The 26,520-nt window shown below is 43.4% G+C and overlaps 1 protein-coding gene and 1 long non-coding RNA gene across 7 annotated transcripts in view; one reads left to right on the top strand and one right to left on the bottom strand.

The window, feature by feature from the left end:
* NFIB (nuclear factor I B) overlaps nucleotides 1–9,618 on the bottom strand; it is a 228,190-nt gene extending 218,572 nt beyond the window's left edge. Inside the window, exons 1-2 of one of the 6 annotated variants that reach the window (XM_010972696.3) lie at nucleotides 8,606–9,618; nucleotides 2,019–2,550 (exon numbers count right to left, since the gene is read on the bottom strand). In XM_010972696.3, coding sequence (XP_010970998.2) covers nucleotides 2,019–2,550; nucleotides 8,606–8,635 — 562 coding nt within the window. In that variant the 5' untranslated portion in view covers nucleotides 8,636–9,618. The remainder of the gene's footprint in view (nucleotides 1–2,018; nucleotides 2,551–8,605) is intronic. The other 5 variants (XM_010972697.3, XM_010972698.3, XM_010972699.3 and 2 more) reach the window with 5 other exon arrangements.
* A 1,217-nt stretch (nucleotides 9,619–10,835) lies between these two features.
* The window catches only part of LOC123613593 (uncharacterized), a 40,731-nt gene continuing 25,046 nt past the window's right edge, over nucleotides 10,836–26,520 (top strand). Inside the window, exon 1 of the long non-coding RNA XR_006720953.2 lies at nucleotides 10,836–12,429. This is a non-coding gene — a long non-coding RNA (uncharacterized LOC123613593). The remainder of the gene's footprint in view (nucleotides 12,430–26,520) is intronic.

The following is a 26,520-nucleotide window of genomic DNA, read 5'->3' as shown; positions in this document are numbered from 1 at the left end:
GTATAAAATAATGGAAGGCTTTTTAAAAGAGAGACTCAAAACAACAACAAAATCAGTGTTTTATCTGAAAACGCAGTCTCCAAGAGTTGCTTCAAACTTTATGATTCTCATGACCGATGGTGCAATGCAGAAGGCATTTATGCATTTTTCTTTCTTCAATCTATCTTCACAAATCCAAAGGATATGTTCTTTATTGTCAGTTCATCAACCAAGAGAGTTGGCTGCCTGCCCCGGGAGTGAGAGTACATGCGTGCACACCTCAAGGACTAGCCTTCAAGCAAGTTAAAATGCGAGCAGCACTGAATTGCTTGCAAATCTTCCCTCCCTGCACTACAAAGTTACATGACCCACTTTTTAAAACTTTACTTCCAGCCTTGACTTTCACAGCAGAGTTACAACACATTTACAGTCAATCCAACACAGATACACAGCCCACCTTAAAATGCCACCTCCCAGACAGCTGTCAATCAAATTAAGTGTCATGTGTTAATGAGCTTTTATTTTAGGACACACGGGGCAAAACTATATGTTTCCCCAAATCATCATTACTTAGACTTTAATTTTTAAGTGCATAGAAATAATAAATGCAATCTTTCATTTAAAAAAAAATATACCCAAATGTACGGTATCAAGCACCATTATTTAAAATCAAACTGGAAATTTTTCAGTGACATGTAAGCATATCTCTAAAACTATAACAAGGAAATATAAGGACAAAAAGCACATAGTAAGTACCTAGAGTTCTAAGTCAAACGAGGAATTCTGATATTTTATTTTTAAGGATGATAATAGAATTCAGACCAATTTACTACACCCCACATTTACACAAGGAACATCAGATAACCATCTGCCACCTGGCCATCTGCAGGCCATTTTCCCTACTGCTAGGCCAAGTTAGGAAATGACCTACCATCTATGGTGGATCAAAAACTACAGTCCACTTTTGGTAGGCTGGTTTTCTTTTAATGTTTTACTATGGACTGTTGATAATACAAGGCCATCTATACCTATACATTTACTTGAAGAAAAATTCTCACCTCCTTAAGGAAACTATATTAAGAAAAATAAAAATAATAAACATATTTCATAACTCAAAAACACTCAGCAAAAATATCACCTTTTTTGAATTATTCAGGCAACATTTATACCACTCTCTTTATCAAGTATTTTTTTTAAATAGGTATGGTATGCGGTTTCTGCATTCTTTCTGAGATTTATTTTAAACCAGTGTAACCAGTCCACTTTCTGTTTTTGTTCTGTAAGGAGAGCTGCGACTTTTCTCCTTGGTAACTTTTATGAATTTACATTCAAGTAAACGAACAATATTAACTGCTCCCAAGTCACTCTGGGAAAATATTATAACATAAATTATTTAAACTAGAACTATAATCCATTTAATCTACAGCGACTATTACACAATCAAAAGTAGGTGTTGATAGAAATATTTAAATTAAATAAGCATAGGTCTACATAAGAAATACTTTCTGATACTGGCTATCCTAACTAAGCATTCTGCAATAGGAAATGTGAATTCTGTTTTCAGTGCAAAAGCACCAGGTTTGTGAAAAACATTTATCTACCTTGCTAGTCAGGAAGCTAATACAAAGATCATTAAAGAACAGTTTGACTATTCATAAATAAAGTTACATTTTCAAATTGGGAAAAGATGACTAGATGTAAAGGATGTAGCCGAGAACAAAAAGCGACATGCAATAAACTTCAGTTTTCAGACTATTCTGTGTCTTTGAAACAGTGTATTATTTCAAAGACATGTGACAGCGCATCTCTGTGGTTGTTCCTTAAATAGCCAACCTATCCAGGTAGGAAAGCCCCACGTCTATTTCCATGACTCCTACATGGCCATGGACCAGTGAGTGGAAGAGGGCATGCCACTCTCCCCGGAGTGGGTGAACGGGATCTAAGGGCCTCCTGGACCATCTAACCCAAGCCAAGGATTCCGTATATGGGGTTTGCGGGCAGTGTGTGCCGGGCTAGAAGAAAGAACAATCTGCTCCTACCTTGCTCCTGCACGTAGTATGCCAAAAACAAATCAAGCTCCTTAACTGATACTGTGATATGATGTGGCTGGACACAAAGTGCTGGGTTTGTGCAATGTGGGGATTTCATGAGCCGCTCTCCATCGGTACTTTCCAAGGGGATGCCTTTGAACAGGATCACCATGACTAGATCCAGACGCCAGACTTTGTCTGCCTGTCGCAGGCAGTCGATTCTCCTAATCTTACCCTTCTGGTCGGGATTGGATAAGACACAGCACGGGTGCTTCTTGCCAGTCACGGTGAGCACAAAGTCCTCTCGGTACTCCTGGCGGATATCTTTGCGCAGTTTGGCCAGGAGCCTGGATGCCCACTTCTGTTTGATTTCAGGCTTTTCACTGAGAAGCTCATCTTTGACTGCTCTTTCTTCATCCTTTGACATTCGCTTCTCATGCTTTTTAAAGTACTTGCGTTTCCGAGCCTGCAGGTTGAACCAAGTATAGGCGATTGCACGGACGTGTGGAAGTAGTGCCTCGATGAACGGGTGAAATTCATCCTGCGGAAGATGAGGGGGGAAAAAGAAGACACACGTCGTCAGTTTAGTTTTCAAGGCTCCAAACAATCAGACCACAATCCAATCCCAATTTGGTGCAAAAAGTTATGCATAAAAAATAACATTCTTTTCTTATTTAAAATCATCAAAAAAGCAGGACCCTGAGAAAATATAAAGTATGCCAAGCTGCCCCTCTTTCCACCAAAATTCACAGGTTGATTCTCCCTCCTAAAAAGAAAATAAGGTTTGTATTTGTATTTCCGCTCTAGTCCCATCCCCCTCATTCCCACCATGCATCCTACATTCTTTAAAACGTAAGCAACCAAGGTGCTTGGCACCTAATTTAGTATTTAAATATTTGATTGACCAACTAACACTAAGCAGTACCATTTTACAAAGAACACAGTGAGATTTTTTTTTTTTTTTTAAATCGGAGCAGAGCTGTTCAGAAGGCAGGAGCGATGCCACAGTTCATTTCTCTTCTCTGTGGCACAGAAACACAAAGCATATAGATGCTCAGTGTAATGCCACACGGTTCCCGCTTTTGGAGCATGCTCTCAGCAAGAGGCTGCTGGTGGCACAAAGAGCATGCGCCATTAAACTTGATCCATTTTCTTATCAAACGTCCAACATTCCAACACTGAAACAGCACCATTCCAAGAGTGGTAACTAGAGAAACTGGTATACAGTGAGGGAAAGTGGGCAAAGGACACAGCTTGTCGTATCAGTGTCCTGAACAGAAGGTTTCCATACTCTTAAGCAGCACATTACCCCCCTCCACCTCCAATGCTAGCCCCCAACACACACACTACACACACACACACACTCTCACACTCGTACTTGCACACTCCTACTCTCTCCCAGACACACAGCCACACTCTTGCTTTTTAAAATAAGTTTCTAAAGTCGAAAACAAAATTGACACGGAGGTTCTTCCGGTGGCTTTCCTATAGAGTCTGAAGCCCCGCAGAGTCAGTTAATTTGTTAACCGATCACATGAGTATGGCAATTATTCTAAACCCCTTAAAAATCAATCTGAGGTGAACAATGAAAAATGGCAACTTGGCACCAACTTTACATTCTTTGTGTCTCTGCATGCGGTGGCAGGGTGACACCAGGAGAGCACCGCTGGTCACTCACTGCTTTTGTGGAATCAATACAATTCATTTGCTACGCATCTGAATTCTCGGACAGGACTGTGGGTGCACGTAATGCATGGGCTTGTGATTCTGCACGTACAGAGATCCTGTCTTGTGAATTACGGGGTTTACCTTAGGCTCCTGCGTTTTTCCTGCCTGTTTCATCTAAGCCTTTTTTTAAGGGAGGGAGGCGGCAAGGAGAGGCAGACCATCCGATACACCTACAGTTATTTCAAGTTACTTCCCAAAGCAGTCAGTGTTTCATTACTTCCTGCCGTAGGTAAAACCTGTCTCATAAGCTCAGGCCTATTACCGTTCGGAAAAAGAGCTTAACGTCCAGTGCGTGCACACTGTATGCGGGCAATAAGGCCAGATCTGAAACAAATGAGAACTTCCGCTGCGGCCACTTTTCAGGTCACTCAACTGTCACCCCAACCACAAAATAACTTTCTCTAACTGTTTATTTCCCAAGTTAGAATTTACATCCTAGTGCTGGTCGCACTGAACTATGTGGAAGAAATTCTATTTAATCAGTAGACTGATGAATTCCAGTAGGTAAAAATGATGAAAGTATTAGTGACACTCTCACAAAGAAGATGCCCCCAAACTCCTATAGAGTTACAAATTAATTTTTAAGATGATATTCGAAGTTTTAAAGCTAAAGACTGCGCATGTTAGCAGTTCGCAGTTCAGGTCCGGAAGAGGAGTACCTACCTCCCAGCCAATCAATAATGCAGTTATCAAGTGTTTGAACATATTGCTATAAAATCTTCCTACAGCAGAATAAGTCTAAATCAAAATTTTACAACAATACAGAATGTAGATGATTACATCACAGCATGAGGCATAACCAAATGCCATAGAGGAAATCATTAAACCGATCAGTAGTTTCCAGCAGAGATCTGAACAATTCAGTTACTATGCGAGCACATTAAACTAGGCCATGGAAAGAGTTAAACCACAATCTGTTCTTTGTGTGGGAAGGCAGCTCTGCTCACAGCAACCACAGCCCATGATAAGACCTCCCTATCTCCATACACTTTCTGATGCCATGCTTTCAGCGTTCACTGTAACTACAAAAACTTTGTTTATGCCCCTCAGAAATATATGCAAAAGGAAACCTTGCTCAAGGAAATGTGGACTCAAACACGCTTTGCGAACTCACTTCCTATAATCTGACTTTTACTGTGATTTATTGATATGATTAAAAAACGTACATATACACTCTCAAACTAAAAACTTGAGATGTAAAGAGTACTTGGGGGTGGGGGGGGAGCTTTGTCTCACTCACTTTACTCTTGCCACACTTTTAAAAATGCACTATTATTTTAACAGCTGTTAAGCAATGTGGTAACTCTTCACATCCTTAAGTACTATGTTCAGTAACATTTCATTTTCTTATAAAGACATCAAACATAATTTTGATTAAATCTGTTTGCATTTCAAGTCATCGATCATGTAATAAAACTCAAATTCTTAATAACTTATTTTAAACAATCAAAAATGCAAATTTGAGGGCTGAATGTGGAATTTCTTAGCAAATACACACATAAAAAAAGGTTTTTTAAGGTTGCCTTGAGTTTGTAGCCAATGCTGCCACGTAATGTTTTAAAACATACTTTTTTTCCTATGAATAAATAGTAGTAGCAAACTTTCCTAGTCCACAGTTGCCTTATAAATATCTTTCAGGGCTTTACTATTATGTGTGTTCCTTTCAAGTAAAACACTTGCCTGACATGGAGACATCTTCAAAAATTGCTAAGTAGAGGCTCTCTGTAAGTCATATATCTCTCTGTATTAACATGCCTAAAATGTCACCTCCTCAGTGTGACTGTTTCTTAATGCTGAGTTACAGTATATTTGTAATGATTTTGAATGACATGAATATGGAACATAATAACTTGTCCTCATCAAAAAAAAAAGCGATTAAGGTATTCAAATGTCCTAATTAACTGGTTACCATAATAACACTTTAAACAACTCTGAAAATTATTTTTTTTAAGAAAGCAAAGCATATGAGTGATCTAAGATCTAATGGGGCTCTATACTAAGGTAATATGCCACCTTCTCTTTCAGAATTTGTATTAAAACACACTGGCATTCGGTAATTCTTTCTATTTTTAAACTTCCTTTACCTGAACTAAATTGATAAAATAAATAACCGAATTACAAATTTCAAGTATAAAAGTAAACAGTCCTAATTCCACTGAAAATATTTATTTTTCTTCACAGAAACAATGGTTTCCACAAAAGGGATGGAAAGTTAGACCAATATAGAGGTGGAGGAATAAACACTAGATGTTCTTGAAGCACTGCTATATAACAATAAACCATTTTTGTAAATGTGCCTAAAGAACTCGAAAGACAATGAAAGAAAAAAATTCAGTGCAACCATGCCAAGTGAAAGTTACATTATTAAAGGTTTACACTATTTTTAGGAAAAGCAAATATTAAATTTTACATTATGGTTCTTAATTTTCTTTTTACATCTGATTTATACTGATGCATAAATACAGCTTTATATCCATGTACTGATACTTTTGAATAACCCTTTGATAAATATCAACTTTAACTGTAACTCCTTTTGAAAATTCTAAAGCCTAGATACCTTACTGCAACAACTGCAACATTTTGTAAAGTTTTCAACCAATTAAGAACGTTTCTCTATTCTGCATTTTAAAAAAATGTTTTGCTACAGCTTTTAGGCTCTTGTAATACAAAACTAAACTATTGGTCTGATATAAAAGTAACACCACCGTTAACGTGTCCTTACTTCAGCAACACCTTACGCTACCTATAAAGCCACGCAGATATTAAAGTGAGAATTCTAAAGCTAAAATTTCTTCTCTAGTATAGGCCTTAAATCCCCAAAACAGTTTCAATATGTCAACCTAGATTTATATTATTAAAACAGAAGACAGTATTAGTCATCATGAATTAGCATTGGTAAGTATGTGTCCTTGAATATTAATATGATAGCTAAATGACTATGCTGTATGTGCTCCTAATATTCCATACGTCATGATGCTGCAATATTATTTTTAACTTACACAAATTTAGATAAAGGTGGTGACTTTTCAATACATGTTTAGAAGAAACCAAAAATGCAATGTAACCACTAGCAATGTCTCTGAAAAGCCGATGCTAGAAATAAAAACTAATATAGAAAAACAAACCTTTACAGGTGAGAGAGTAAGCGGTGCATCACTCTGTAAGTGAAAAGCTTACCTCAATTTGTTTTATTTGAACTATGCTTCAATAATGTAAAAATAGTAGCAAATGGATGTGGTTTACCAGAAAGAGAGACAAAAAAGAAAAAAAAAACTTACTGACGGGTAACATCAAAGGTAACTTTTGCAACTGAAGGCAATTCGTTATACCTGAAACAGTTTCATCATCATATTTATTGGCCATTATTCACAACCTTAAAAATACAAATAGCTCAGCAATTCACTTTTGCAGTTTTGTTAAATTAAAATGCACGTTTACTTGCTGAAAATAGCCATATCTAAGTTAATCATACTCAGATGCCAAACAAAATATAAACAATAAAAAATGTGTCAGCCAAAAAGCTACAGGACTGTATCCAATCACTGAATAAGCCTTATCATTGTTTTCATCTTCATTCACAATTTATGAATGCCTCAGTCCTTTTGAATCACAATGGCTTCTAATTGTCATACAATTGAAATCTTAATCATTTGTCCATTATAAAAATGCATGATCGTGATACTGGATTTTTTAAAAATTGTAACACACCTAATACTAAGCGACACTTCTTTAACTGTTCAGCTTTTAAACTAATGTCAAAGAAAATGGTTATCAATTACCAATCATGACACATCCTTCTAAACACTGAAGTTTACTGTCCCATACCTTTAGAGGTTTAAAATACTTCTTCAAATAACAACTCTGGGCTAAGATATTTAGTTAGTTCTTCAGTTGGTTAGTTAGCTGGGCAGCGATGAAAGCTGGCCCCAGGTAGGTCTGTTTGGTCTCGCCACTCTACCATTTAACCGGCTGGTTTAAAATTATATAAACTGTGTTCTTAAAAATGTATAAAGCCAGTATTTTACTTCATAACACTGTTCCTAAAGCCTTAGGACAATTTTCAAAGTGAAAATTTGTAAAATGACCTTACTTCTCCAATATTACTTTCTGCCTTACGACCTACGCCCAAATATCGTCAAATGAACAGGTCTCCACGAAACGAACAGGTTCTAAAAGTCCCTAACTTTCACTACAACCAACTAACTCGAGTCAACTTAAAGACCGCCTTTGTGGTGTGGTCACTGGAAACCTCAAAGTGCGGAGAGCGATGGACCAGAGTTTCAGATCCCCAAATTAAGCAAAGGAATGGGTCCCCCGGACCACAACCTCCGACTCGCTTCGTCGCCCGCCCACTGCCTGCATCGGAGTCCGGAGGCGCCCACAAGGACTCCTGCTGGAGTCCCATCACCCAAGTTCACGGGTTGTTTATAAGGGCTCAGTCCCCGCCTAAGCTCCTCTAAAGCCGGAGTCCGCCTCGGCGCGCAAGCGACCAAGAGGGGCGGCGGGCACCCTGGGCAGGGGCGCAGCAGGCACTCGGGGGCCGCGCGCGGGCTAGCGCTCGCGGGCCCGGGCCCTGCCCGCCCCCGGCGGCCTCGCCCGGCCCAGCCGCCCTGGCAGCGCGCGCGGGCGCCCGCTCTCCGTGCCCAGGGCGCCGGGCTGGGCGCGCGCGATGGCCGTGGGCGAGGGGCCGCGCGCCGGCTCCCACGCTACCCTGCAAACCCCGCCGCAACTCCCGGCCACTTCTTCTGCGGGCGACCAGGGTGTGCGGAGGTAAACTAAGCCATTAATTGTCCGCAGACGAGAGCAACAAAACAAAACAAAGGCATTTCGGGCTACAGAGAAAGCTCGAGAGCGACCGAGACATGTACCTGAGTGAGACAGATGGGAGAATACATCATGACTTCGCCTTAAAACGCACTTTCCCGGAGATGCCCAAGAATATCTTCGAGAAGCAAGAATTTCATCTATTCATTTTACAGTCATCTGAGCCCCACGATGCGATCAATCAGGACGGGGCTCTTGCGCTGGATCACCGCAACTTCACAACAAACCCAGTCCTCCTTAAATAGCCAAAGATTCAAGTTCACTCGGCGTGCTAGATTTCCCGGGGTGAAATCCAATCTACACTTTTAACCCTCCTGCAGTCCGAGCGCGCTGGCCGTGCTCGCCGAGGCCGCCGCCGCCGCCGCCGGTGTTGGCTGCTTTTCGCCTGGGTTTGGGGATTTGTTTTCTGTTTTGCAGTTGTTGTTGTTGTTGGGGGCTAAGGGGTGCGCGAAGGTTCGGTGTGGGTTGGATTGGGGTGGTGGTTGGTGGTGAAATGCTTTTTTAAAAAAGGCGGGGAGAGGGGTGCAGGAGAGAAGGCGGGAGGGAGAGCGAGGAGAATGTGTCACCGCGCTGGGAAAGTTCAAGGTTACAGCCCCGAGCACTGCGGCAGGATCCCGGAGTGGCGATCGCAGGCGAAACTTTGCCGCGAGCCGACCATGTGTGTGCGCGAGGGGGAGCGTGAGCGAGTGCGCGCGGGTGACAGGGCGCGCGCGGGAGAGGGCCGGGGTGGGGGCGGGGTGGGGTGGGGGAGCCGGGAGAGGCCGGGGTGAGGGAGGGGGCGCGAGCGCAGGTCTCCCGGGCGGAAGAGACTCGCGGCGCGCGGTCCCCGGCAGCAGCCGCCGCCGCCGCCCGCGCCGGCTCTTCCACGCCCGGCCGGCCGCCCGCCCGCCCGCCTCGCCCCGCGTCTGACCCGGCCGAGCGAGGAGGCTGCTGCTGCCGCCGCCGCTGCCCAGAGCCCAGGGGGATCGGAACGCGCTCCTGAAAAATCCCAAACGATAAATCCCGCTCTCAAGCTCGGCTCCAAACTCCTCTCTTTTCTGCTCTGGGCTCTTTTTTCCCCTCCCTCTCTCGCTTTCTTTCGTTGCAAAACTTGGAAGTTGAAAAATTCACCGGTTCCACCCTCTGGACCCCGCTCGAGCTCTCTCCAAATCAGACTTAAGGATTGTTTTATTATTTAATTACACAATCATCGCTTTACTCCTCCTCCTGCAAACGCGCATTCCTTTTGCACCAGCCTCTCCACACCCCCCGCCCCCCACCTTCCTCCTCCTCCTCCTCCTCTTGCTTCTCTCTCTCTCTCTCTCATTTGTGAAAGGTCTCATACCAGTTCAACAGAACCACGACTTTTTTTTTTTTTTAATAGATCTTCTTTCCGCCTTTTGGGCAAGTCCCGCACCCCCCTCCACACACACGTACACACCCCCAAAAACCCTCCCTGGAAGAGGTATTTCGGTGCTTGCTGCGGACTCTTTAAGCCGCGGGAACCTCCGAGTGGGAGAAGCACTGAGCCGGACTGAGCCCGAGAAAGGAACGAATGGAAAATTCCCTCACACCCAGGCCGCCCCGGGGCCCAGGCTGGGGCGCCGACTCTCGCACCCGGGGCGGGCGCGGTCCGCCGCGCCGGCGGGCTGAAAGGAGGAGGGGGAGGCCTGGGAGGCGGGGGCTTGAGCAAACTTGGGCTCAAGTAGTTGGGGCGCGCCGGCGCGGGTGGGGGTGGGGCCCTCCGGGGTCTTCCCTCCGCAGTCCCGCGCCCCGGGGCAGCTCCGCAGAAGCGGCGCGCCTCGCCGCGATTTGCCGCCCTCCCTGGGGGTACCCGGTGCACGTGGCCTCGCTCGGAGAGGGAGGATCGGGCCGCGCTGCCGCCACCGCCGCCTCCTGCTCCCTCCTCCTTCTCCTATTCCTCCTCCTCCTCCTCCTCCTCCTGCAGCCCCTCTGGCTCTCTCCCAATCCCCACCCCCCGGGGCCCGGGGCGCCGGCGGAAAGCGGCTCTGGCCCCGCCGGGGTGCAGGCTGGGCGGGGCCGCGGCGTGCCCGGGGCTGCGGGCCGGGCGGGCGCGCGCGCGAGCGGGGTGCGTGTGCCGCTACCGCCCTGCAGAGGCGGCCGCGCCCGCCTCGCTCCCGTGCGAGGCCCCGCCCCCACCCCTCGGCGAGCGGCGGGCCCCGAGTGAATGAACTTGATTTGGGAGATTTTTGAGGCCGGCGGTTTGCCTTGCACCCCTTCTGCGCGCGCGCACACACACACACACAGGCACACGCGCGCGCAAACACACACACACACACACACACACACACCCCGCCCCCAAAATTCCGGTTTTCGGCCTCGGGTGGGTGGGGAGAGGTGGAAGCAAAGGCTGTGCAGACAATGGAGAGAGGAAAAGTGAGTGCCAGGGCTCAGCGTCTACCTAGCCTGGGGCTGCCGGGAGCCGCGAAGGGGACTCGACGGCCCCAGCCCCGGGGCGGGGCCGCCCCCGCCTCCAGCTGTGCTCTGGGGCCGTTTTGAGGCTCTCCTCTGATTCCCCTTTTCTCCTTTCCTCGCTTGCCCCGTCTCGATTTTTTTCCCCCTGAACTTTCTTCTCTCTCTCAGTCTCTCCGGCTCCTGCCCACTGCCCCCACCCTTCACTCCCCCTCAGTGGACCTGAAGGAACCAGTGACTTTTTCCTTCACCAAGTGGGAGTTATCCACATCAAGCATTTCACAACGACACATCAAGAAAAGTAGGCAGGTTCAAGTCAACCATGAAATGGTCACTTTTTAACCCCGTCCTGTCCTCATTAGGGAAATGCTCAAACACAGTCCGTTTTCAAAGAGCGCTCTTAATGAGGCGAGCTTGCCAAGTCTACCAGCTGCAGCCCCCGTAAACCAAGAGCCCAAAGAAGAAAGGCGCTGGGGAAGGAGGGGGGCGGGGAGTTGAGGAGGCCAGGGGCTGGAGGGGGAGCGTTGGATCTGGGAAGACAGGTAAAGTCGGGGAAATTTAGAGAACCCTCCCGAGTTAACCCTTTGCGGCACGCACCGCCGGGAGCGGCCTCCCCGCTCCCCCGGAGGCAAATCCTCTAGTCGGCGTTCTGACAACGTTAATTTCCTTTGTGTGGGTCATTTCTTCTTTTTGAAAAGCCAGGATAAAGTTGACAGTCTTTATAGATGAAAGAAATGAGGTGACAGTCCGGGTTAATCCAAATAAATACTCATTTCTCTCTCAGAAATTCTGAGGCGATCTCATCCTAGATTTAAAAAAAAAATCCCCAAAGCATCACTTTGTTTTGCACATTATGCTGCATCCCTTTTCTCACCCTCATACCAGAGTCTGTGGGGAGGGGGGCGGGGAAGCGCTACTGATAATACCAGCTTTAACTACTGGAGTTTCCCTTTGAACCAATATTCAATTTAACCGGAGTTAATTTACCATAAAAGACATTCCCCTTGGCACGAATGCACTCCTGTCCTTGAACACACCTCTTTGAATGCCTGGACTCTTACAGAAGCCATTATTTCGGGGTCTCTTTAAAAATCAAGCGCCCATCTCTCTTTCTCTCCCTCCCTCCCTTCTTCCCTCCCTCCTCACCACACCACCCCCAGTGAAATCCTGGCACCCAGAGAGAGCTCCGTTCAGCCAGAGATCCCAGAACCAGCCGCTGTCCCCTGGCAAAAGAGGCCCAGAGCTGAGCAAGTGTGTGCAGACGTTGCTGCCCCTCCTCCTTTATTGGTTTCCCTTACCAACAGAAACACGGTATCCTTTTGCCACCAAAACTAGGTTGTATCCAAAAGTTTTTCACAAGCTTAAAAGAGAAAAAAGAAAAATTGACAACTCTCACACAGAAGAGCCCACCAAAGCCGCAGCAGCGCCAGGGGTGAAGAAACAGCGACAGACCCAGGTAAGACCCCAGTGTAGTGAAGATGTCTGGGGCCGCCCAGGCCCATCACTGAGGGGTTCCAATCTCTCCATGTTTGTAGGGCACTTATGTTTGGGCACAGTTGGACGAGCCTGGAGGAGGCTTGGTAGTTTGGGGTTTGGATTTGGTTCCAAGAAAAAAGGAAAATAAGAAAGGAGTAATGATGAGATGGGGGGAAACTAAAAGGAAGAAAATGAACAACAGAGACATGCAGAGCAGCTTATGGGATGCTCAGTTTATGTGGCTTTGACTGTCCTCTCAGGCCTTGGAGCCATGGGCGGAGGGCTGACGGCGCCCCACTCCTCCCCCAGAACGCTGCTTCTTGTACAGTCAAATGCCAAGGTCACTGCAGGTCTTCCCAGGATGAACTCTAAGAAAGCCTTTTGTAAAGAGGGGCTGATGGATTTGGGTGTGTGGAACATCTGGCTGCTCTCACCACAACACTTGACCACTATCTATGGTTTCAGAAATGCCAATCTTTTAAATTCCAGGTAGAAGAGTAGAGAGGAGGAAGTGAGAAAGTACACACAGTATTTTATTCACTTTGTCTTTTCCCCAGCATTTCTGCGCTATGGTATTAAGAGTGGCTTTAACATATTTTTGAAAAGCTTCTAATACTACCAAAGTGGGCCAAATACTTTTTAGACTGGTACCTACCTCCCTAAACTTACTTTTCTGTCTCTCTCTCTCCCTCTCTCTCTCTCTCTCTCTCACTGAAAGGGTTAAGACAGGCCACTTTTATTCACCCCTAAATCTGGCTGGAGGAGCCAGAAAGAAGTGAAAGGCATCTGCAGCCACAGGAAAATCTGATATTTCAGAATTCCTAAAGACTTCTTCCCCAGATCACCTATTCCCTGCCACCTTGTAGGGAGAAAAGTTTCTTTTCTGACAGTTTATTGATTTCAAGAAGTGCTGGAGTGTCAGTGCTTCAGGCGACTGGATTTTTCAGAACTCAATTGTATATTTGGAAAAGTAAGCAGTGTTACCCAATTGGAGCATTGCACTGACCTCCAGAGAAGAGCTTGACATCTCAAGTGTCTTCTAATACTGATTTTCTTTTAACCTTCTCCCTTCTAAAGAAACTCAGTGACAGGTTGCAAATCTGGAGCAGTTTAGGGAAAGGTTTCTTGAAGCTTAACAAAGTTGTCATTTTCAGTACACTCCATGATTTTCTTTTCTTTCTTTTCTTTTCTTTTTTTTTTTTTTTTTTTTTTTTAGCTCTTGCATGTGATTTGAGGGGAGGCTCAACAATTCCACACACCCTGGCAGCAGGGCCAATATCAATATTTTAAAAAGAAATACAAAAGAGACAGGTGACCTCCTGACCCCAGGAAACAGGCCTGCAAAACTGCAAGTATCCACTACACCATGCCCAGGGACATTTTCTTCTTCCAAATGAACCACAAAAATCATACATGTGTAGCCTGGAAAACCCAATTTTATCTCCACAAGCAAGAACATCAAAAGTCTACTCAAAAGCATATATATAAACAACCAACAAGTACTGAAATTGCCTGCACTTGATGGGAATTGCAAAATCATGCCCAGCTCTCTCAGCCCTTAAACTACTACTGTCAAATTAGGGTAGCAATTTTTCCCTACTAGAAAATTCACAACCGGTTAGCTTCCCCACCCCCCATTGCCAGCGCTTCGCCTTTCACTGAAATGAATAAATAACCGTGGACTTTTTTTTTTTTTCCATCCTCTGGGAGCTGTTTGGTGTCCCCTGAGGACGAAACTAAATGAGAAAAATGACGCTGTTAATAATGTCGCTGCTGAAATGCCTGTACTCGACTGTTTATAAAAAAATACCAACCCACTAAATGTGCCTACATTTCGGGCACATTTACAAGCCACCACTGAATCTGAACACGGACTGGCCAGATTCCTCCATTAAGGTTAGCTGGTTTCCACTTCTCTACAGAAAGGAGGCCAGTTCATCAACAGAGATCCCCGACTCCTGAAGACATTTGCTTTCTGGGATTACAAAGTCAGCAGTTGCCCTGTAATTTTTGCATGATTTATTTTAAACTTTGAAAATCACGGTAATAGTTGCCTTGTTTCACTCACAGTTCTTCAAAAGTTACGTACGCTTTTTCATACACATCTTCTTTGCTGATCCTGAGAGAGTTGTAGCTATTGTCCTCTTTCAAAATAGCTGAACTTTAATGTAAAACTATGCTATCATTTTATTTCTAAAATGTAAATCGGCTTTTGTTACCCAGTTACATGTGCCTTTGGGACAGGAAAATGGATCGGTTTTAAAGAGCTGTTTAGAAAGCTTCACCATCCAAAATGCCCAAGTAATCTTTATGTTCTGTATTAAAAAGTGTAGAAAGGGCATTGCAAACCAACTCAAACTTTCTGCACCCCTTTCTTTACTTCTTTCCTTGAAAACTGCCATTCTGCTTCAAAATTAAAACAATGCATGCATAACCACGGGACTGTGCATTTTAACGTACAAAGTAAAATTTAGCAAACAGTTGCACAATGACGAAGACAGAAGACAAACAGTTGGGCCTATACAAAATATATATATACAAGTACACTTTATCTGAAATATTTTTACAACACACAGTGAGTTAATAAATTCCAAAGCAATAATATTGCCAAATTGTGTGATGTCATAGGTTCCAAAAGCAACGTTACAGATGTTTGTGACATCACATTTACTCATAATTATGCTGCTGCTCAGTCTGACCATCTTGAAATTAAATGGATGCCTATGTCTGCTAAAGAATAAAAGGAATTTATTTTGGACATCAAACAATGAAACTGTCACCATTTATTGTATGAAACACTCAGCTAATCAATTTCCTATTAAAAACAGCTTTCAACAATACTCAGCTTTAAAATTCATCAGGGCCAGTAAAAACCTTTTCCCAGTGCACAAGAATGCAGTCCCAACCACGGACGATAATTACCCTTCTAATACTTTTATTGCCCAAGCACTTTTTCCTGTGCTCTCCATCAGTTAGGCAGGAATCTGCAGTATATTGTATCAGTGAGTTGGAGTGCTTGACCTTTGCCCACATATGATTTAATAGGGACTTTTCAGCGCTGGAGCTTTCTCCATCTCTCATACCATTAAATGAAAACATCAAACCCCAAATGTAAAACTGGAAACCACAACGTTTTGTGTTTCACAACTCTTTGCAGTTTTTACTTAGGCTGCTTAAAGGTCAGCTTCTTTGCCTCACAGTACAGTAAATGCACTCAGAAGTCACACTAATGCTGATTTTGATTAAATCTTGAACTCCCCAGTCAGATACACACATGCACCCTGCTTATTTACATGTGCATTCTTTTCTAACCACATAAGCATGTGTGTATGACTTTCTGGATTTACTCCATTTTAGGGCTGATTTAAATATCTGTTGAAGTATGGGTTCAAAAGTTAACTTTTTCCTGCCCGTTGGAAAGTTAAAATTACAAAGGATGGTGCTATAGGATCCCTTCTAAGAAAGTTAGAGTTAATCTTGTGTATTTTGGCGCCTTTTCCCTGCCAGCTACTGTACTTGGGGGGTGAGGGTGGGGGTAGGGATGTTGGAGATCTTGTCTGTCCCGTCTCAAGTTCAATGGCAGTTCTTCTAACCAGAGGAGAAGATGGCCATGTTCACAGCACTACTAATAATTCCAATCACGCCACTTCGGCATCTTGTGTCAAAGTCGAAACTGGCTTCCCCGCCCCCTTCAACCTGAAAGCTGCCAAGTCCTCACACACTCCGCATTCAACCACAACTTAATGGATGGGATATTGTGCATTAAAATGTGTCCCAGACATACTGGCGGAGAGAGGACAAGGGAAAAGGGAGACAGACACACAGACACACACAGACACACACACACACACACACACACACACACACACACACACACACACACACACACACACACACACTTAGGCAAAGGGGAAAATATCCTAGAGCAAAAACAGCAGGGCAGGAAAAAAAAGTATTAGCAGGAGCGGGAAGAAATCCATCATAATCTTTTTTTTTTTTTAAGGGGATGGGAGTTGGAGGAGGGCTAACAATTATATCCTGCAACTTCAGGGACAAGGGGTGGGTAACTAAACTTTAGAATATTGATGTAAAAAACTCCAACACACCAATCAGAGCTAAATAAATACACCTTTAAATGAGAATATGTAACAATGTTGTGCATATTCACCTTAAAGGGAAGAAAAAAATGCTCCAAAAAGAGAATGGGCTACAAGTTATATACAACTAAAGTATCATTTGTAGAGTAATTTTTTCCATCATGGGGAGATAAGGAAAAGTAGAGAGTTGAAGCAGGAAAAATGCTACATTTCACACGTTTTGGATGCACAATGTTACCTAGATTCCCTCCATAAAAGTGTGACATATATACTAAAGATGCCAAAGCTAAAAAAAAAAAAAAATGTGCATTAGGTCTGGAAATCCAACACTATCGCTCAACCCGTGAAACAGAAATGACATTTAGTTGAAACAGTCTCTTTTAAAATGTACAAACAGGAAAAAAAATCTGTGTCTGGGGTGGAAGGGGGTGCGTGGGAAGACCTAGACAAGCAAATAAAACTCATCATTTCAAAGTCACATACCACCGCATTGTATTGCATTAAATAAATGAGAGCTTGAGTCTGTAACACAATCCAGGGCCGCTGACTTCACTATCTCAGGTTCAGCTCTGTGAGTTTTCTCAAGAGTTGTTTTGGTGTCGCTTTTTGTGTTTAGTTCGAAAAAAAGAAATGTAATCCAGGAATAGTCTTACTTTTTTGCTTTTAATTATTATTTCTGCAGTGCCACAATTCTTGGCCCAAGAAGAAAAAGGAGGTTAAAGTCAAGTCTAAAAGCAGGCAGCCCCTCAGTCTGTCTGGGTAGCCAGTTTTGCTTCCTCTCACTTGCAGAAGACTGTTTCTCGTGGTTGACTTGAACGTCGTCCAGAGCGCTGCGTGTGCGTGCGTGCGAGCGTGTGTGTGTGTGTGTTCGGTGGGTTTTATTGTTGTTTTAACAGGGCTGCTCTGGCGGTGAAGGATGCCTCCTCGCCGGCGCCCCGGGCTGGGGGTGCGCGGGGCACACGCAGTCCGCGCGGCGCGGGGTCGCGCACTCGCCCCTTCCCCACCCTCGAACCGGCCTGGCCGGCGGCGGGGTTACCTCGGAACCGCCGGCCCCCCGCGCACCCCGTCCGCGCCCGGCCCGCGCTCCGCCGCCGCCGCCGCCGCCGCCGCCGCCGCCGCCGCCGCCGCCGCCGCCGCCGCCGCCGCCGCCGCCGCCGCCGCCGCCTCCCCTCCGACTTTCTCTTTCTCCGACTCGCCGCCGGCCTGGCCCCACCCGCCCCGGCCGGCCCGGCGCGCGGGAAGCGCGGCTCTTCGCTTCCGCCTGGCGGCGGGAAGGAAACCGAAAGGAGGAGCCGGGGGCGGGCACGCGGTGATGCATATTCATCAGGGCGCCCGCGGCGGCGGAGGCGGGAGCCGGCCCGAGTGGGTGTGGCGGGCTGCGCGGCGCGGGGGCCCCTCGCGAGTGGCGGCTCCGCTCTTTGTGCCGCCCGGGCGGGGCCGGAGCGCGGCGAGGGCGGGCGGGAGAGGAGGGCGGCGCCGCCTGTCTGCGGGGCCGCCGGGCTCCGCGCGCCTTTGTGCTCCGCGCTCGGGGGCCTCCCCGCGGGCGTGCGCGAGACTCATCACCAAATAGTAGTAACGAGCCCGGGATTGGTGTTCTCCCCTATTTGCCGCCACGTTGCTCGGTCCCCTTCGCAAGGCCACGTCTGTTTCGGTGTAACAGGAGTTCTGAAACGTTCCTCACTGCGTAGCGTTACCGTTAAAGCAAAGCAACCCGGAGAGCAGTTTTAACTTGTCTCTATAGCCATGCATGTGAATGTCAATGATTTAGGGATAGGTGGAAGAAATAGTCAAGACCAAAGAAATATGCAACCCCTGGGTCCCCAGAAGTAAACACTCTAGGTGAGAAGTGACAATGGGTTCATGTTCATAAAGCGATTTTTGATTAATATTTTTAAAAGTTAAATATATGTAAGTTGTTTGCTTAGTTTTTTGTATCTTAAGCATCTGTAGTGTGGTAAAATAATGCTTAACGGTTAAAGTTCTTACATAATTCTGATTTAAAACTGAAGTATTAAAAATAAAAATATAACACTCGCCCTAAATTTACTTAGTACTAACCCACATATGTTTAGAAACGATTTTATTACAGAGATTCTGACTAATTATGTAATTGCACAACAGACAACAATAGCTTCAAATATCCTCTAAAAACCCGGTTCAATTATGTGATTACCAGTGGGACCGGAATAGCTCCCAATGAATTATCATCTCTCTACTAAATGTGAGCATGTCAGTATTTTAATCCCAATTATATTTACCCTCAAAGTACAAGAGAACTTAAACAACATTGTTCAGGTTCTTTGTTCCTACAATAAGCATTATAAAACAAAGAAGACATTTTGGCCTCATTACCAAAAAAAAAAGTTTTTTCCTCGTGCACACACACATACACACACACATATACTCATACATTTATACATGTAAAATGTACATATTATACAGGTGTTTGTATGTGAATAGTATACATATCTAATTTCAGTGATAGTAACTGGAAAGCTAAAAATTGGATTAACCCAACTGGACTTTAGAAAATGCCAAACTTTAAAATGGGTTAGTATGAGATCCCAATTTCCCTTCAGAAAAAAAGTAACACAGTGTATATTTACGTAGCTTTGGGGAGGGAGATGAAGGATGGGGACACACACACGTTTATATGTCTCCACACTTATCTATAACTTCCCAAGGAAAATTAATTTTTAATGTCTATCTTGTTCCAGGTTGGGTAATTTTAACCACTTAGCTAGTGTAGCTATAATTCAGTCTACCCAGGCAGTCAATTCAAGTGGTTAACAAACAGATCTGTTTCCATTCTAGGATTTCCTAATAGTAGTTTCACGGTTAAGTAAATCACATTTAGCACCCAGGAACCAAATATAAAATATGAAAATTCAATGCAGCTAAATTAAAAGAAAAGTTATTTAGGGTGGTGGAGGGAGTGTTTAAATGTACAGTGTTATCAAATTCTAAATCTTTTGTAAGTGTGCCTCAGAAAGCCTTCTCTCTTGTAATTATTTGAAGTCCATAGCAGAGTTACTAATCCTTCCCAACATCTATTTCACGCAAAGGAAAGATGACATTACAAAGAGATTCCAGTTTTCTTTGGGAAATATCCTAAGACATGAAATGGGAAAAGGAACAGGAAAGGGAAAAGGGAAGGATTTTCTGTGCCTCTGGTGATGACTTGGATGAATCTAGATTTAGTGTCACCTGTCAGAAGATTTCTTCCTAAGCATATTATTTAGTAATAGAACGTACCTCTGTCTGTCATGTTCAGCCTTTCATAGATTGTCTTTTTTTATTTGCATGTCATTTGTTTCTTTTGACATGTGAAGCTTAGAAGAATACTTGCCCCTATACCGATCATTCTTCTATCTGTCAAATATGTACACATGCTATAATTAAATGATATCCAAGATTTATAAAATAAGGAGACTAATTTTCAATCATGTCCCATAGAAATCAGTCTCACTTAAGTGTAGTCACCTCAGCAGGTTGTTGCTCCCAAATCTTTTAATTGGCTGATGATCACAGTCTTCTAGTCTACATTGGTTGATTTTTTCCAGTTTTCATATTTTTCAATGTAAGTACATCTGTAGAAATTAGGAAGTGCTTTAAAATAGACGCTTCTTTTAAAATTCAAATTATCTTGGTTAAAAGCCTTTCCTAGAATGTACTCAGGTCTCGTATCTTTTTATATCTATCTTTTTATAAATTATAACTATTCATTAAAAAAAAATAAAGACTACCTAACATTGCTTGGCATTTTGGCCCTCTGACACATCTAACTGAAGTGATTCCAGGAGGAAAGCTAATTTTTTTCTGCCTTTAGTTACAGGCACAATTCATTTCTTAGAACTTACTAGAAGATTCTCCATTACACTGAAACTTTAGATTTTCTGGGGTTTTTTTCCCTAAAGCCAATTAATTGTAAATGCAGCTTCTGTATGTTTTTTTCAAATTAAGAATTTTTTAGTGTACAAGCAACATCTGTGTGTGTTTATCTTTGAGAATAGTCACTATATAATTATTTCTAAAAGGCATGCATTATTACAATGCTTTATGTCATAATTGAAGTAATTCCTCTACCCCATCTAAACCAGTAATTTTCAGTCATTACACCAAAGGTGTTTATTTTATCTTACTTCTCTATTTCTCAAAAATATAGGAAGTGTGTTTTTATTTCTATTATTTTTCATTATTAAAGGGTACACACTCATTCATTAGGTTATTATATTTAGTTCATTATTATGCTAGCATTTGTACAAATTTACTGTATATAATAAAAACAGTGGAATATTTAAGACTCAGTACTAAGTAAACACATATCTTTTAAAACAACGGAATGATTATTTTTTAGAAATGAAAAACACGTAATATTTAAACCTGTATAAAAAATCAAATTTCATGTTGCCTCTGGGAAATAGTTTCAATTACTTCTTAATTATTTTAAAAACATTTAGAGAGGCTTAAATTAGGACATTTATAACGTGCCAACTTTTGGCATTTTGGTGGCGTTCCACAGATGAAAACTATCGCTGTACCACTTTTATCGAGGCTAGGAGACTGGGTATCTAGTGTATTGTTTTGTAAGAGGGATACCCGAGTATAAATAATCACCTCTGGTAACTATTTTTATTTTTCATTGGTTATAGCAGTCCTTAGCTAGAATCCATTATGCCTCTTCTTTAGACGCTGACTGTGAAAATAAACAGTGTCTTTGCCACAAGACATAGTAGCTCATAGTACAGAATTATATCTGTGGAAAAGACTTCAAGAGATTACCGGATAAGCCCTTGCAATGGAGTCAAAACTCCACACCGCCCAGGACAGACACACCAGGTCACTTTCTAACCATTGAGAGTATGGATACAAAAATAAATAGACACAAGCAGTGTCCTTTCTTTCGCTAACTGCTTGCTGCACCTGTGCACACATTTATCTGATGACATCTGCTAACATAATAAATCTCAAGTGGTTTGTGGTGTCATCAAAAATCTGAGATGGTGGTGTGGCCCACAGCCTCACCAACCCCAGGCTACGGTCTTGTTAAATTTCACAGGCTAAACAGAGACAGCCTCAGACTCATTCTGTACATGAACCAGAGGTTTTCAAGAGCAGGTTAAGGTGGTTTACCAAAAGGAAAAAAAAAAAGGCTCTAGTTATGACTCAATGTGTGGAAAATCTGCTCTCTGATTCAATGGTGATAAATCAAGGATGTCTCCCAGCTTCAAAAAAATAATAATTTTTACCTCAATTGCTATGAATTCTCAATTTGAAGGTTAAATTCTCAACCTTAATTAGCCTACTTATTATGTTTTTAAGACTTTTTTTTAAAAAAGGTATGAGCAAATAAATCCTTGTAACTTGCTAACTCACTCTTTTATATAAACTTAGAGTTTCAACCATCAAAATGCCCATAAAAAGAAAACAATATATTTGAATGAATTTAGGCTGTAATGATGATTAAACTGAGCAAAGAAAAAGCAAGTGTTTTCTCAAAAAAATTTTTAGGATATTTTGTGCCATATGTGAGTTTTCTGAAACAACAGAATCACTAAGGTATTTTTTTTAACCGTTTTCAAAAAACAGAAGCATCTGGCAATCCAGAAATCAGTGAGGCAACAGGATGCAAGAAAGCGCTAGACAGTCTACTGATCCTTCAGTGTAGTCCTGGCAAAGGACCATTCTGCCTTTTACTCAGTGGGCCATTTTCAACAAGAAAGTGAAAGTCAGGTCGCCTGTATCCACATCCTGTGGTTGACTGTCCTCAGTATCCAAGAGTCTTCTTGACGCGTCTAGAACATGGTGATACCATTTCAAGTTGCCCGTTAATGAAGAAGATCACTTACTGCATTTCTGGCTTTACTCCCTAAGAAAGCCTAGATGCATTCCAGGGAGTAGAGGAAAAGGCAGTCTTTCTACAAAGATGCATCATATGCTTCGTATGGGTCCCGACCTGGGGCTGGGTGCTACTTTGCAAGGAAGGATAGATTTTTGAGAATTTCTACATTTATGATTAAAAAATCAAAAAGCCTTCCTTTCCTTTGTGCTAATGTTCTCTTCTAAGTTTGTTTAGAAAAGAGTAACCTTCCCGTGGGGTATCTTGAAAGCCTTCAAATAAACACACTAAATAATAACCTTTGATTTTCTGGTCACTTTATGAGTAGTTGAGTGGATGTGAAGAACAAAAACAGTGTTGATAGAAAGCAAAGGAAAATGTCATGAGGGTCAATAAGTAAGGTACCTTTCCTACTCCACCACCCAGTAAAAGCAAAAGCAAACCAAACCCATGTATAATGTATTCAGAAGCCAAACTAACAAAGCTGAGAAACTTTTGAAACCACTGTTCTTCATGATGTTAAAAGTATCTTTATAAACAACAGGGGGAAAAAGGAGGAGCAGTGTTAGGTGGGAAATTTCAGGCACATAGGGTTTATCTATGTGCAACTAATACTGCCTACTTGTAACAAATTATGGTTTAAGGATGCTCGCAAGCAAATATGGAGGTTAGGATAGAAATACAAGTTTCAAGAATATACAAAATATCACTCTCCCTTTTTCTCTTCATGTCTGGTACCATTCTGAGCTGCCCTCAATATTTCTTTTATCATCTTTTTCTTTTTTGTTATAGAACAACAACAACAAAAAAAAAAAGAGCAGAGATACGTTAAGTGAATAATTAGCAAAATGCAAAGGACATTCACCTACAGTCCCAGCCCCTAAAAACTTGTTCCCTTTGTGTAAATTCCAATCCAGTCTTTGCTTCCAAGCACATACACTATTTGCACGGTTATCATCTAAGGTGGAGAGACTTTTGTTTTGTCACTTGTCTACTTAACATTCTATTTACGTCACTGATATTAGTGAAAGGGCACCATATTATAAAACGTTAAAACTAGAAGAGACTTTTGGGACTGCTAGACGAGAGACGAAGATAAACTGGCCACATCCTGCGGTTTGCGGTCTTATATTTTTAATGTTGATTTCACTGTCAGCATGTAAAAGTTGAGATGTTTTCCTTGAAAATCCAGATACCCTGCTTCTCTTGAAAAAGTGGAAGGTGAGACGTATTTTGGATGAGTGTCGCCCACAGGATGGAGCAGAGTAGCTGCTGCCCCGGTTAGTGGGGCTGGGTTTCCACCACCCGCACCACTCTCTGCCCCATTATACAGGCTACCAACTCCCCTCGTAGTCCCCTGAGTTTACAACCCTTGATCTAGGTCAAATGCTCTTCTTATAGACAGAAAATAGAGAACAAGTGTCAGAGAGAGTAAAGTGACTTGCTGAGGGCTGTAAGGCTAACGAAAAGCATTGCCAGCATCGTAAACGGGGCCTCCTGACGCTAAACGAGCACCTTGTGTGTTCACATTTATTTCACAGCCTGTGGGCAAGTGGGGTTCTGTGTGCCAGTGCGACACCCTCACGAGAACTGCCTTGACCACAGCCTCCTCTACAGACTGAAATGTCCCAGGTTAGCCACCCGCCACCTTTTTGTTCTGGGTCATAATAAACATTTGATGTCCACAAGCCAGACACCTGAACCACCACAGACCCGGCCCTGCTCACAGGGACTCTCGTTCATTCTCTCATTAAACACAAACTATCAGAACACGAGTGAGGGAAGCTGATCACTTTATGGTGATAACATCCCATCTGCTGTAGTTGATGAAGAAACTACCTAATTAAAAAGTAAAAAAACTTTGATATTTTGATATATTCCTATCAGACCTACCATAGAGATGTGGTGACATACACACACCCGCGCAGATGACCGCTGTCCTGGAAAATAAAAAAAATTTTAAAATCCCCTATCTGTGCAGAGAGTCTATCTTCCGAATATTAAATCAGGATACACCGTGAAACCAAGAATCTCTCTCTCTTTTTTTTTTTTTAAATGAATTTAAGATTTTGGAAAATCCTACAAAAGCTTAAAACAATGAGCCATTATTAGCTATGGTTTAACAAATGGGCTGTATGAAAAGTAATAAAAATGTAGGCCATGTAAGAGTGCCTGATCTCTGTATTCATGTGGGCAATTCTTAGAGATTTGCCTAGAAAGTGGGGTTGGAGGACAGTGGCAGGTGCTGTCACTGCCACGAAGTGTCCCGTGCACCTCGCTCTTGCCTGTAGCGCTCTGTTCTGCAGACAGAACGCTCCTCTCTCGGTTCTGCTCCCCAGTGGAGGAGGACCTGGGAGCACACAGAACATCATGGAGTCAAGACAGTAAATAATTGAGAAGCTCATGCATCATGCACACATGGCGTCTACAGTTACTCTTGGTGGGTGCAGAAGAGGTCCCCGTTCACTCAGGCTCTGGGCTTACTCACAGAGCGGTCTGAATGGCTCTTATTCTGGCCAGAGCAGCATCTCAGTTGAGCAGTGTGGGCCCACGACTCTGCACTGAGGAGGCCAGACCCTCTGTGCCCAGTGTTCCCTTCTCTGTGGTCCAGATATGCAGGTTTCTTCTGGAGTATTTTAACTGATGATCTACAAACTGGATCTTCTCCTGTGCTGGGACCAATGGCAGTACCTTCATTAAGCAAGGCCTCCCCTGGGGCAACGGTTTTCCCCAACCTTAGGTTAAAATGAGTGTCATGACAAGTGATAATAATTACCACGTACCGAGGTCTAACTCTGGCTCTGCTCTCTGCTCAGTATGTCACATACATTATCTCAGCTCTTTTAAAGATACGGAGCCTGAGGCAGGGAGAGATTAAGTCACCAAGGGAAGGTCACGGGGCTCCTAATCTCAGTCCTAATTCCAAAGCCTCTGGCTGTAGCAGAGCAGTACAAAGAACATGGAGCAAGGCGGTAACCAGCCAGGGGAGTGTGGCCCCATCACAGGAGTTGCCTTGGGAGGCTTTACAAGTATTCCATAAAGCATTTTTATCACTCTCCATTTGAAAGGGCCTTTAGAACCGCAGGCACATTCTTTTAAAATATTATCGATGGGCTAGATCTCCCTCCTTTGAATGTGGATTTGAGTTTTGGATATAGCCATGATTCATTCAGTACCCTGTGGTGATTAAAGAACTTATCAAGCTGGGTGAACCAGTTTGGGTCGAAAACAAGGCATGACAGAAAGTAACAGGGTTATTTTCATTCTCCAGCATGTTCTGAAGGTAATGGAATAGAGACTTTAGACTTGGACTTACAGGCACTGGAGTTGTGGGTTCAAATCCTGACCTGGCCGCATAAAAGCTATGTGATTCTGGGCAAGGCATGAAATAATTCTTAGCCAAGTTTTCCACACCTTCAAAAAGAGCAGAAGAAAATAATGCCTGTGTCAGGGTGGTTGTTTGGGGATCAGAAAATATCCCGTGTCAGACTAGAGAGGAAGGTGTCTGAAATGTAGTTCTTTCTTCATAAGTATTTCCTGAATCTGACTATCAGATTATTCTTTGTCTCTGTCCTTGTCCTTCTAACGTGGTGGGAGATGATAAACAAGAGGTAACATGGTCTGTGACAATGACAGACCCCAGTGCCCCTCTGAGTGTCACTGAGCCTGGCACATAGCATTTATTTGCAAGTATACCTTAAAAATCAAGAGCGGTATCCCTGATGGCCAACAGGCACATGAAAAGATGCTCAACATCACTAATTATTAGAGACATGAAAACCAAAACTAACATGAGGTACCACCTCACACTGGTCAGAATGGCCATCATTAAAAAGTCTACAAACAATAAATGCTGGAGAAAGTGTGGAGAAAAGGGAACCCTCTTTTCTCCTGTTGGTGGGAATGTAAATTGGTGCAGCCACTGTGGAGGACATTACGGAGGTTCCTTAAAAAACTGAAAACAGAGTTACCATATGATCCAGCAATCCCACTCCTGGGCATATATCCAGAAAAAAACTCTAATTTCAAAAGATCCATGCACCCCAGTGTTCACAGCAGCACTATATACAATAGCCAAGACATGGAAACAACCTGAATGTCCATCGACAGATGACTGGATAAAGAAGATGTGGTA

The sequence above is a fragment of the Camelus bactrianus genome, chromosome 4 (genome assembly GCF_048773025.1).
Source record: "Camelus bactrianus isolate YW-2024 breed Bactrian camel chromosome 4, ASM4877302v1, whole genome shotgun sequence".
NCBI lineage: Eukaryota > Metazoa > Chordata > Mammalia > Artiodactyla > Camelidae > Camelus > Camelus bactrianus.
This window is presented reverse-complemented; position numbering and strand designations above follow the sequence as displayed.